The 12,371-nt window shown below is 41.1% G+C and overlaps 1 protein-coding gene across 2 annotated transcripts; it reads left to right on the plus strand.

Annotated features, from left to right (window-relative positions):
- The first annotated feature begins 759 nt into the window (after nucleotides 1–759).
- On the plus strand, nucleotides 760–8,765 carry LOC141764214 (uncharacterized). 2 transcript variants are annotated; one of them, XM_074629239.1, is made up of 10 exons: nucleotides 761–985; nucleotides 1,072–1,102; nucleotides 2,048–2,652; nucleotides 4,182–4,617; nucleotides 4,851–4,892; nucleotides 5,853–5,953; nucleotides 6,086–6,147; nucleotides 6,603–6,769; nucleotides 8,030–8,185; nucleotides 8,268–8,765. In XM_074629239.1, the coding sequence occupies exons 1-10, from the start codon at nucleotides 896–898 to the stop codon at nucleotides 8,645–8,647; spliced, it is 2,070 nt and encodes a 689-aa protein (XP_074485340.1). In that variant the 5' UTR covers nucleotides 761–895; the 3' UTR covers nucleotides 8,648–8,765. The 2 variants fall into 2 exon arrangements, with proteins under 2 accessions (XP_074485341.1, XP_074485340.1); XM_074629240.1 differs by lacking the exon at nucleotides 4,851–4,892 and having other exon boundaries at nucleotides 760–985.
- Nucleotides 8,766–12,371: the final 3,606 nt, after the last annotated feature.

The raw sequence follows: 12,371 nt of genomic DNA on the forward strand, positions 1-12,371 counted from the left end.
AAATATATTTGATCCTATTTTGATTTATTTTTGTTGTTAATACAAATGACAGGTAAGCATTTGTTCTACATTCTTCTTCTTTTAGTTACATTTCTTGTATTATTATTATCATCATCATGATTTTTAATATTATAATAATTTTCTAGCTTAGCAGTGTGTTTAACAATGCTTTTTTAATATTATTTATGGTCTTCTATACAACAATTGATAATTTATTCTTTCTTTAGATAGTTACTGACACAAACAGCTAGTATATCTATTTAGTCTGTAAGTGTAAAAAAAAAAAAGTGCATGTTGTGCACCGCTGCATATACAGTATATGTATGTAAACTTGAAGCATCTAAGGTGAGACACCCAGGCAAAAACACTGTTTTTCATACACTGGTCAATTGTGAGATTTTGCTTCCATAACATTTCTTCTTTCAGACTAGTGGAAAGAAAACATCCAAAATACACATTCAGGTGTTTATTTTACCACTTTGTCTATTTACGTCAGTAGATTTCTCCCAAATTCACCAAAAGTTAGTATTAGATAATGCCCTTTTGCATATTTAAACATAAAATTTCATAAAACTTATAATACAAAAAATAATTCCTGTAATGTAAGTAATTGATTGGGGAAGTGTCATGGTGATATCTATTAGTTAAAAATGTTACCCTATTCACCTGTAGCGTCTCACCTTCAGAGCAGAATGAAAAGACTAAATGTCCACCAGGGACCTCTGGTGGACAAATCTGATATATCCAGCAAAAAGGAAACTCAATCAGCTAATTGATGAATTTCACCTGCTCACACGCAGGAAAGGAAAACAGAAGTTAAACTGAAGCTGTGAGGCTCAACTTGACCTTTTTCCATACATTTACGTAGTTTAACAGACAAGGTTTTGGTAGTAAAATGACACGAAAGAACAGCAATAGCTTTAAAAGTGTGCTGTTCATATTCCTGCTGATATTTAGTGTATTTTGGAAACACTGTGACTCACAGGTGAGGCTGTGAAATCTGCTTGTTTTGTGTTAATGCTTTAAAATTGGTGTAATATCATTCTGTGTGTTGCTTTATTGTGTTTGCAGGTGAACAGAGAAGAAGCCAACAAACCTCCAGGTGAGAGGGTATTTTTCTTGGGATTTTAATTGTGAATGTGCGGCTTCCCAGCTGTGCAATAATTTGCTTTAGGATTATTAGCGGACCCGTAAAGGTAAAATACAACACAGTGTCTTTTTTAGAAAAGCATCAACTAAAGTTAAGGTAAAAAATGGGGAGGAGAATGGGATTTTGTTTTCATTTCCTGCATGTTAAATGTTGTTGTTTAACATTCACACATGGGAGTTTGCTTGAATATCCAAAGAGTTTTAATACCTGTCCCCTCAACACATTTTCATCCCAACTCTTCACATACTGCCGCTTCGTCACGCCCCTTGGCGTCACTTTAGGTTTCGGCAACGAAACCACTTAGTTAGGTTTAGGAAAAAAAACAAAACATAGTTGGGCTTAAAATGACTATGTTGACATGTAAATGACACTGGATGCTGTGAACACGGGACACAAACAGCAGTCTCCTGGATGAAAGCCTTGTGTTTATTGGACTCATCCAACTCCCCTCCCGCCCTGTGTGTGTCTTTTCTCTCTTTAAATTACGTCACCACACTCCCGGCTCACGTTCCCTGCGCGTTTACTGTTGCCGTGGATGGGTTTACATTGTAGTTAATGGAAAGCCCGGTGCGTCTCATACCGGCGCTTGGGTGCTTTGTGTCGACGGCCGTGACAAAGCCCTCTGTATTTGATGCCCCCGGAATGAGAACAGGCTGGTCCCCTAAATGTTGACTGTCCATAAACTCTAAAAACTCAAAAAGTCTCTCTCTTGAGTTTCATTCTGTAATGAAATGAATCCAGTATCTTCCTGGAGGGTTGGAAATGAACCTAAACATTAGAGATGCTTTAGGAAATGGTTGGCAGTACTTTATAATACAGACCACTTGTGTTTGTAATGAGGTGAAACATGTGAAACCACTAGTATGTTTCTCTACAGTTGGTCTGTTTCTTCCTCAGATGGACAGGGGGGTGACGGCAGTGCCTTCTTCGCCCTGCGGAGCTGCCACCAGCTGCTGCACGGCGACGCCGGCGAGTTCTTCTCCCCGGACTACCTGTGCTCCAACCCTCCTCTGTGGTGCAACTGGACCATCCAAGTGGATCCTGCAAAGAGGATCCATCTCCACCTGGAGGACCTGACCCCAGATGACGGCTGCCGCCTCAAAGATGACCAGGTCCACGTGGACGAACCCGCTGGACATTTTAGGGGTCACAAGGTCCTGCAGAAGTGCTGGCGTGAGGCCAAGTACACCTCCTCCTCCAACACTCTGTATGTGGTGCTGCTGATCGGCGGCCGGCCCAGCCCGCCCTACAGGGGCTTCTATGGCCGCTACCAGGCTTTTGGACCACCGGTGGTTTACAACCCACAGGAGGGCATCCCAGAGACAAACTGGAAGTCAGAACCAGCTCCTGGACTCGTGGACTTCAATGAGCTTGTTGTGAATGGTGAACAGATGGAGCATCCGCCGCCAGCAAATACTGATCTCATGTATGATTATTATGGTCAACCTTCAGTCTTGATGGCAGAGCTGGAGTCCGAGGAGGCCGCGGACACAAACACTGAGGTGGGAATCAAACCCTCAACTCTATCAGTGCTAATGCCTGGCTCTACTAACTAACTAGCTCCTTTACATATAGCTGACAGCTGTTTAAAGCTGCACTAATCAATATTTATATGTGAACAATGGGTCAAATGATGTGTAATGTGAACGGTGTCGCTCATGGTGATGAACATACTGTACAGAGCATTGTTGTTGGCAAACAACTGCTTCCAGTGGGGAATAAAACTAACATTTATTCAAGTAGGCCTACTTTACTTAAAGTCGAGATAAAATTAAAAATGCCTAAACATACTTATTAATATTATATTCCATTTCTGCCAATAGATCCCCCTAAATGTTACACACTGTTCCTTTAGATACAATTTTTAGGTACTTGTACTTTACTTAACTATTTCTATTTGATGCTACTTTATACTTCTACTTACATTTTGGAAGCCAATGTAATACCACATTTATTTGATTCTGCTTAATGAGTAGTTTTTTGGTGGCATCTAGTGGTGAGGTTGCAGCCAACAGACAGTTACTGTGCCGTAAGATAAAAAGTAATGAGTTAAAAGAAGATAAAAAGCTCCGTAGAGCTGCAGAGTTGGTGAGGATTTTCTGTGGAGTCATCACTACAGGTGACATCGTATTATTACCATCATTATTTGAGTCATTTTGTTGATATAAAAAAATATTGATTAGTGGGGCTTTAAAGCAAGATTATGAAACTTTTGCTGAACAGCGAACACTGTGGTCACTAACTGACCACGACCCTCAACGTCAACCCCGGTTTAAATCCAGCCAAGGACCGTTTGTTGCATGCTGTCGCCCTAATTTCCTGTCATCTCTACTGCATGTTGCTTTGTATACAGGCCTAAAAAGTGCCAATTATATGATGATAAATGTTAAAATCTAGACTGACAGTAGCACAAAAATTGAAAAATTATGAGGTCAGTAAACAGACTCCGTATATCTGAAGTTTATACCAGACTGAGTCTGTCTGTAGCATCAAAATAGACAGAAGAGTGTGTTGAATTGAGCAAGGTTTTATTAATTAATTATGAATTCAACTTTTTATTTGAAAGAGGAAGATACTGTTATTTCTCCTTTAAAAAGTTAGATATAGTCTTGCTCATTGTTAATTTATATTTGTTTATTTATTTAACTTTTACCTAGATTTTTATGCTCCTCTGATTGTAATGTCTGCTGCTGCCAGAGGACTCTATTCAGTAAAGTCTATAATATTTGGGGTCCTCTAGTATCGAAGATGGCTCAGGATACATTACAACACTAATGGAAAGACAGAAAGAGCTTCTGATAATCCTACAAATGAGTCCCTCCAAGTCAATGGGAACAAATACTGTGATAATGTTGCAGCGAATGGTATTTCTGTGACCAGATTTTCACCTAGATTTTTGCATTGTTGACTTTAATCTAATAAATCACATCATCCAGTGTAATTTTTACCTTCTACTGTATTTATCTGCATTTTGTTCTGCTAAACACCAGACAGTATTTAGAAAGTATTTATTCCATCTATCTTCACTCAGGTGGGTGAAAACCACCATCCAGCCTCGGAGATCTACAGCCACATCTACCTGTCCACAGTCATGCCCACGGTACCAGCATCCACACAGGGGACCTCACGATCGGGAAGAGGTGCCGCCCAAACCCCTTCAGGTCAGTCTGACTCAACCGTCCCTACCGGGTCTCCACCGCAGCAACACAACGATCAGAACCAGGAACTCAAACCCACCACGAGCAGCCCAACAACAATACAAATCAATGTGGAGGAAGCTGCGACACATCCAGAGGAAGCTGCTGTTCCAGAGGAGGAGAGGTCTGCAGACGGTGAGAACAGGACGGATGTCAGTGAGGCCTCAGACCAGCTTCCTGCCCCCTCTGGAGCACCAGAACCAGAGGAGACTGAGCAATCTCATCCTCACCCCAACATGGTGGAGCCACTGTTGGACCACAGAGGGAACCGTGAGTGCATTTGAGTTTGACTACGTGTACACTCAGCCACCCAACTGTTTCAGATGTTTTACATGAGCTACAGATGTGCTGTCAGATATTTGATGGGATAATTGTCATTGTGCTTGTAACTTAAAGTAAAACGTCCTTTTTGAAATTTTAGTCTACCTCGGCACAAACGTATTGCACATGTCAAGTATCATTTACATCTTAAATCGGTTTGACTTTTTGTTCCTCTCTTGTAGTCAACATTAGAAATCACTCTGAAATTTCACATCTTCCTGGCGGTGAGTATTGGACTGATACTGTACAAATTCACAGGAATGTTAACGCTACAAAAATGTCTTTTCTTTTCTTTTCTGGGACAGCTTTTGTGTTACACAACACATCAGATCACAAGTTATATTCAATATATTCTGTGCTAATCTCATGGGTGGATTGAGACAGCAGATCTCTGAGCAAAGACATACAACAGGCCCACTACGTGTCCTACATGGGAACAAAACACACAGACTTTATAGTTGTTTGTTTTGATGTTGTTTTGCCTCGGTAGTTGTTTTGTGTCTCTTTGTAGTTGTGTTGTGTTTCTTTGCAGTCATTTTGTGACTCCTTGTAGTTGTGTTGTGTCTCTTTGTAGTCATTCTGTGCCTCTTTGTAGTCATTCTGAGTCTCTTTGAAGTTGCTTTGTGTCTTTTTGTAGTAATTTTAGGTCCCTTTGTAATTGCTTTGTGTCTCGTTGTAATCGTTTTGAGTGTCTTTGTAGTAGTTTTGTGTATCTTTGTAGTGGTATTGTCTCTTTGTAGTTGCTTTGTGTCTTTTTGTAGTTGTTTTGAGTATATTTGTAGTTGCTTTGTGACTCTTTGTAGTTGTTTTGTCTCTTTGTAGTTCCTTTGTGTCTCTGTGTAGTTGCTTTGAGTGTGTTTATTGTCATTTTGTCTCTTTGTAGTTGCTTTGTGCCTCCTTATTGTCATTTTCTCTCTTTAGTTGCTTTATCTCTATGTAGATATTTTTAGTCTCTTTGGAGTATATTTTGTAGGTGAAGGCTGACCAAATCTATGGTTTCCATAGACACATGTTGGGATCAAATTTAATTTGAATGTATTTCATGTTTTGACTCGATCAAATGTAAGATGAATGTATTTGCACGGTGTCAAAGTGTTGGTCAGACTGTTGCAGTTTGCTTTAGCATTATAATACTGTTTGTTTTGGTACTTTGACACCACAGTCATGTCTTTGCTCCCTGACAGATCACCTATTTGAAGTGTCTGTTGAAGTGAACTTCAGTCTGGATGTGGAGAAGTCCTGGGACAAACTGACCCAGTCACTGCTGCAGTCAGTAAAGGATTTGGTATGTTAATGACGACAAAGCAAAGACACTGAAGGTGCTTTGTGTAGCATGTTGTGTTTTTTCTTTGGATTATTAGAAAGAAAAAGAGCATCTGATACCTGAAGATACAGTGAAGTTGTTATGTTTCTGTAGATCAGCAAGCAGCTGAAGGCTCTGCATATGCCGCTGTCCATGACTACTAAGAGACGAAAAAGGTTAGTACACAACAGCCTCACACAATACTGCTAAAATACAAGCTGGAGTGTAACAGAGAGAGCACAGAGTTAAACCTGTGGAGGAAGAAGAAAGTCCACTAAAATATATGAATGTCAGGTTGTACGGCTCTTCTCACATGTTTATTTCCTTCAGTGTTTTCACTTTCACTTGGACCATCTCAAGTCTCTTGTTTGCATCCTTGTTTCCTTCACTTGCATCCTCTCCTTGCATCTTAGTATTTCAAAGACGTGATGAGTGATGCATGAAAAGAGGAATCAAGGAAACATCAGTTTCTATCATAAATGTTTTGGTAAAAATTGGAAATTATTATATTACTGGTCACATCAAAACAAAAAACAATCTGAACTCAAGGTCCACTTACTAGTTTATGTATCTGTTGACATGTGAGCTCAGTAGCTGTTATGAATGATACATCCCGGTTGTGTGTGTGCAGGCTGAGTACAGGAGTGCTGTACATCCTGTGGCTGCAGATTGGACATGTCCCTGGGGGTCTGCAGGCCCACATGGTTGTCCGCTCCCACCTGCAGAACCTCACCACCACCCACGTCAACGTCAGAGGAAACCACGTGAAAGCTGTCATCATGTCTGTGTCGATTGGAGGTACAGCAAGGCTCTAGTCCTCAGTATGAAACGGAGGAAATGTTACTTTGATTTACACTGTCAACATTGTTCACAGTTCACACGTTCAGTGATGGAGAAAGTATTCAGATCCTTTACTTCAGTACAAGTACTAATACCACACTGTAAAATTCTCTGTTAGAAATACAAGTCATACATTCAAAATGTTACTTGTAAAGTATGTAAGTATAATCCAAAGACTGTATATAAGAAGTGGATGTAGTCACCATGATGTCACCCATTGGTTTGTGAACTGCCATTTATGGTCTATTTGACTCTAAATGGGACTATAATTTATTAAATGAACATCATGCTGTATTGAAGAAGACTTGAAACTAGAGATTGGGACCATAAACTCATGTTTACAATGTTTACTGAGGTAATAAATCAAGTGAGAAGTAGGGTCATTTTCTCATAGACTTCTATACAATCAGACTTCTTTTTGCAATCAGGAGTCGCCCCCTGCTGGCTATTAGAGAGAATGCAAGTGTAAGGCACTTCAGCATTGGCTTCACTTTTCAGAACCAGAGGTTGCCCACTGGTATAATCAGGAAAATGTAATTAAAGTATTAAAAGTATAAAAATGTCCCCTGTGACTGTTATAATATTATATATTCTATCATCAGATTATCATTACCTTCGCCAAGGAGGTTATTCTTTCGGTTTGGCTTGTTTGTCTGTCTCTCAGCAGGATTACGGAAAAACTACCGACCCAATTTTCAAGAAACTTGGTGGACGGGTTTAGCATGGGCCAAGGAAGAACCCATTACATTTTTAAGCTAAATCACGGGGAGGATACACTAATCATTTTTAAACTTTAGTTAACATTGCGAGATAGGGCATTTGGCCTTTTACCTTGCACGGCAGCTGGATTCTCGCATGTCACGCGAAAATCCATCTCGTCAGGCTTCAAATAATGCGTTTGTGTCCGCCCAGATGTTTTCGCTCTTCTCACGACTGGCTTCGGGAAGAGTTTGATTGACAGATGGTTCATCCAATTCCACTGTCAAGTATTTTTTAACAGTGCCCGCCCTTTTCCTAACTATTTCCAATGACGCTTCACAGATGGTTCTGTGTAACAAACTATCTGCAGTATTTTACTGCTGTAGTTGGTTGAGGTGGAGCTCATTTTGAACTATTAACTAATGATTATTTTCATTAGGGATTAATCTGCTGATTATTTGCTCCATTAATTGTTGGATTGTTTGGTTTGTGGTCTCTCTCTCTCCGTGTGTGTGTCAGATGTAAACGAGTGTGGGACTCAGCTGGTGCTGTGTGACGTTAACGCAGACTGTGTGAACGAATTTGGTTCGTACTCGTGCCGCTGCCGGCCGGGCTTCCAGGACCGTTCCCGCCTGGGCTCAGGAGGAACAGTCTGTGTTGATGTGAAGGCTGCAGGTTAATTGAGCACACTGCTTTAATTTGAAATAAAAGAAGTCCAGAGGTGAGCAGCTGCTGACTTCCCGTTGTGTGCCTGCAGGTTGCAGATCCGGCCTGTCTGCTGAGACTAAAGGCGTCTACGTGCTTTTCTTCCTGCTCGGCTCCCTCATCCTGATGCTGCTGGCAGCGGCCGGCCTGCTGTACCACCGTCACCACCGGGGGGCGTTCCTGGTTCGGTGCCACAGCAGCATCTCTCATCCTGACCCCAACAACAACCACCACCATCACCATCATGATGACAGCTACTCCTGCCCCGCAGACTCTGACCTGCTCCCCCCACCCCCACCTGCCCGGGGCTTCAGGGAGGGCTGGCCTCAGGTGAAGGAGCGCTGCCCGGCTGTGGACCTGCCGCTGCTGCGCTTCAGCCCGCTGCTGCCGCCAGACGCCTACCTGGAGCCGCAAGAGGGCGGGAAGATGTGAACGGACAGTTAACACAGTATCTGAACTCATTAAATCTTGTTTTTATTTCGTTTTACTTTCTGTTTTGTCTGATACTGTTGTTTGTAATCTGTTGAATTAAAGTCACAGCAAAACAACATTTCCTTGCACTCCCTAAATTTCTGAAATGAGGCTTTCTGGGGAGCCGAGATCCTCGTCTCAAACGCGGGTTGGGTCAAATCGTTTTTCTGCGTCCGCATTCATGTCAAATTTGTACTTCTTAAGAGAACAGAAAATAGCCTGTTAACATGTCCATTTTTAACTTCTAAAGGCGTTTGGACCATGACGTCTTCCATGCTATTTCTTGGCGCCAACATACGAGCCCTCCTCCATTTGTGCGGGTTGGGTGGATTTCTGCCGGTAATTTTGAACTCTGGTGACTGAAGAAAGCAAAGAATGGCCTCCAGAAACTTTTTAAATATAATTCAAACCAACTGAATTAAAAAATAACGGCCCTTAGCTGTACTAAAATGTCATTATTAATCAGAAATTATCATAATACCCCAACCTACTCAAAATTCAACAGGTTGCCATTTGTGCTCTAAAACTGCCATCTAGTGGGCACTTTGTTGAACACACCACATTAAATGAAAAGCCTATGTCAATTGACATCAGGGAATTTTCTCTCTTGCAATGATTGGGTTTCCCCTGAGAAACTGATGAAGTGGTAGCACCCAATTTCAAATGCCTTTACCCTGTCCACACATCCATTTTTTTTCTTCTTTTTTACATTTTAAGGCTTAACATGTCTTGTGGCTTGTCTTAAGAAGTACTAATTTGACATTAATGCGGACCCAGAACTGGACATTTTGGTCCAATCCGCGTTCAATATCCTCGTAGCTCCCCGTATTTCAAAGGCTGATCAGAAGATGTAGCAGTCACTCGTGATGGTGAATCGACAGACAATTTTCACCCAACAAACAAAAACTTTATATCATAAACCTGGACTTTTTTTTTAGACTTATGTACAACCTAACTTCTCTGTTCTAATGTAAATATTGCATCCCAAATCTGATCAAGGAAGTCGGGGACACTAGTGTGCTTGTAAACCTACTCAGTTTTGTCTGTGTTGTTTGAGCATCTGGATCCACAATGCCACATTTAAATTAAGGAATGATAATAATCCTGATTATCCAGAGTGGCTCTCTGGCTCAAGGACACTCCAGCAGAACACCCAGCCCGGACCTGTGACCTCTCAGCTTCAAACTGGCCACCCTGCATCACTGTGTGCAGGGAGTGAAGTGTAGTCCAAACCACTTTAATAGGCTTACAGCAGCTAATCCAGGGCGGTGTGCTGTCACATGGGGAGTCTGCTGACCTTACTCTGCTTTATTACAGGGTGCTTGTTCCTTCAGCCCTTCTCTGCTAAAAAAACAAACAAGGATTTCCTTTACCATCTATAGTTTCTCCAGTTTCTCCTCCAGTCATTGGGATACATTTTTTGTAATTGATTCTTATGTAAAAGTTCCACTTTTTAGCCTCTTTTAGCTCCTAGTTTTGGTTTTACAGAACATTTCCTGTCTGCTTCAGTCTCATTGTTTCCAGCAGCAGCTGATAAATGCTCTGTCCACTAACTGTTCAGCAGCAAACAACAGACAAACACAGTTGGAGACCAGCTGGTGAACATAGTGGAGCATCTAGCAGCTAAAGAGACAGATATTTCCCTCGGGAGTTGGTGGAGACCAAAAACAGAGCTAAAAGAGAGAGAGAGAGAGAAAGCATTAGACTTCAATGCCTCAAGTGGACAAAAAACATGACTCCAACATGTTAGACATTACAACTTTGTAAGCTGGGTGCAGGGCAGTACAAGTACTGTACTTAAGTACACATTTGAGGAACTTGTACTTCAATTGAGTGTTTCTACTTTCTACTCCACCATTTTTCTGAGGGATACTGCACTTTTTTCTCCACTACATTTATTTGAAAGCTTTAGTTACTTTACAAAACATTTGATGAGCTTATAAAACAGCGCTTGCCCCTCCCTCATTACCACCACTGAGGTGCCCTTGAGCAAGGCCCATAACCCCAACCACTCCAGTGGAGCTGCTCAGTGGCCAGCAGATCAGACTGTGGTTGCATTGGGCAGCTTCCAGGTGTGAATGTGTAACTATGTCAATGGGATCAGGGCGTTCCTGCAAAAGAGAGTATTGGTCTCAGTAAACCTCCCCGGAATAAATAAAGGGGGAAAAAAAGACATGTTGCATTTTCATAGATTAACAACCCAACAGTGTATAAAGCAATTAAAATGGGGTCAACCTCAACCATTTACTGTATTAACCTCGTATGGTAGCGTCCGCCACCAGTGAATGAATGTGTGTGTGAATGGATGAATGATGACTTTTGTTGTAAAGTGCTTTGAGTGGTCGCTAAGACTAGAAAAGTGTCTGAATGCTCCTCACGTCCTGCAGGTAGAATCACAGAGGACAGCATCACTGGGCAGCGTGAGGTGGAGGAGTTGATGCATCAGTAATAATAATAATATAATGATATAAAATATGATAGTAGTACACTCACAGGGACCATTACAGAACTTTTACTTCTGATACTTTAAGTATGTGTACTATTAATAATTTTACTTCAGTAAGATTTGTTAGTATAGTGTGGTATTGCTACTTTTATTAAGGAAAAAAGCACAATACTTCCACCATCACTGTAGTTGTCTGCAATAATAATAATAATAATAATAATAATAATAATAATAATAATAAAACAGATTAGACATGTTGGAAATAAAACAGTGTGCTAGAGAGATGGAAATGTTTTTTGTGATTTATGCAAGGCTTCTTCTTGCTGTCCACAGTATGAGGAGGGTGGTGGAGCTGGAGGCGGTGGAGGTGGAGGTGTTGGTGGGGATCCACCCTCAACACTCAGCCTCCTGTCTCTGCTGGGAGCCTGAGGAGGGCGGTGGAGGTGGAGGTGGTGGTGGGGATCCATCCTCCACACTCAGCCTCCTTCCTCTGCTGGCAGCCTGAGGTCGAGGAGGGCACTCCTCCTTCGTTGCTCCCCACGCTGAGCTTCACCTGCCAGGCAGCATCCTCCACCCATAATCCCCTGCCCCCCCCAGCTCTTGATAGTCACTTATCTATCAATGTGTGGGAGTATGTGTACAAAATCCTGTCATTTACAACATTAATAAATTGTAAGTCCTATGAGTAATGAACAATTTTAGTCACAGAATAAAAACAAATCATATAATGAGCAAACTAAACATGTATTTGTTTCACCTGAATTCTCTGTGTATTCATAACCATTCAAGCTAATAAATCTATTTGAATTGAATTACAGCATACCAACCTTTATTTTGCTGACATTTGTGAAGAAAATTGAAACACTTTTCTTCTTTTCTAAAGGAGTATTTCGTCCTGTATGACAAACAAACATTGATTTCAAAATGTCCGTTCTAAAATGACATCCTTGCTTATTGATACATTTTTGTTGTTGTTTTACTGTCAACATTTTAAATCTATGAGAAATTTTCTGTGTCCAAAATACGCTGCAGCTGCTGGAAAAATGTACATGTGGCATTCAGAGAATTTGCGGAACAAAACACAAACTACCTCACAAAAAAGTTTTTTTGTTTGAGTGTTTCAAAGTATTTTTTTCCTTGTTCCTTTGGTGAAGCCTGAAGGCGTCATATGCTAGTTTATATGTTTCTAAAACATTCATGGTGTTAAATCTGGTTGTACAAACAAAAAAGGGCATAAAA

The sequence above is a fragment of the Sebastes fasciatus genome, chromosome 3 (genome assembly GCF_043250625.1).
Source record: "Sebastes fasciatus isolate fSebFas1 chromosome 3, fSebFas1.pri, whole genome shotgun sequence".
Classification (NCBI taxonomy): Eukaryota; Metazoa; Chordata; class Actinopteri; order Perciformes; family Sebastidae; genus Sebastes; species Sebastes fasciatus.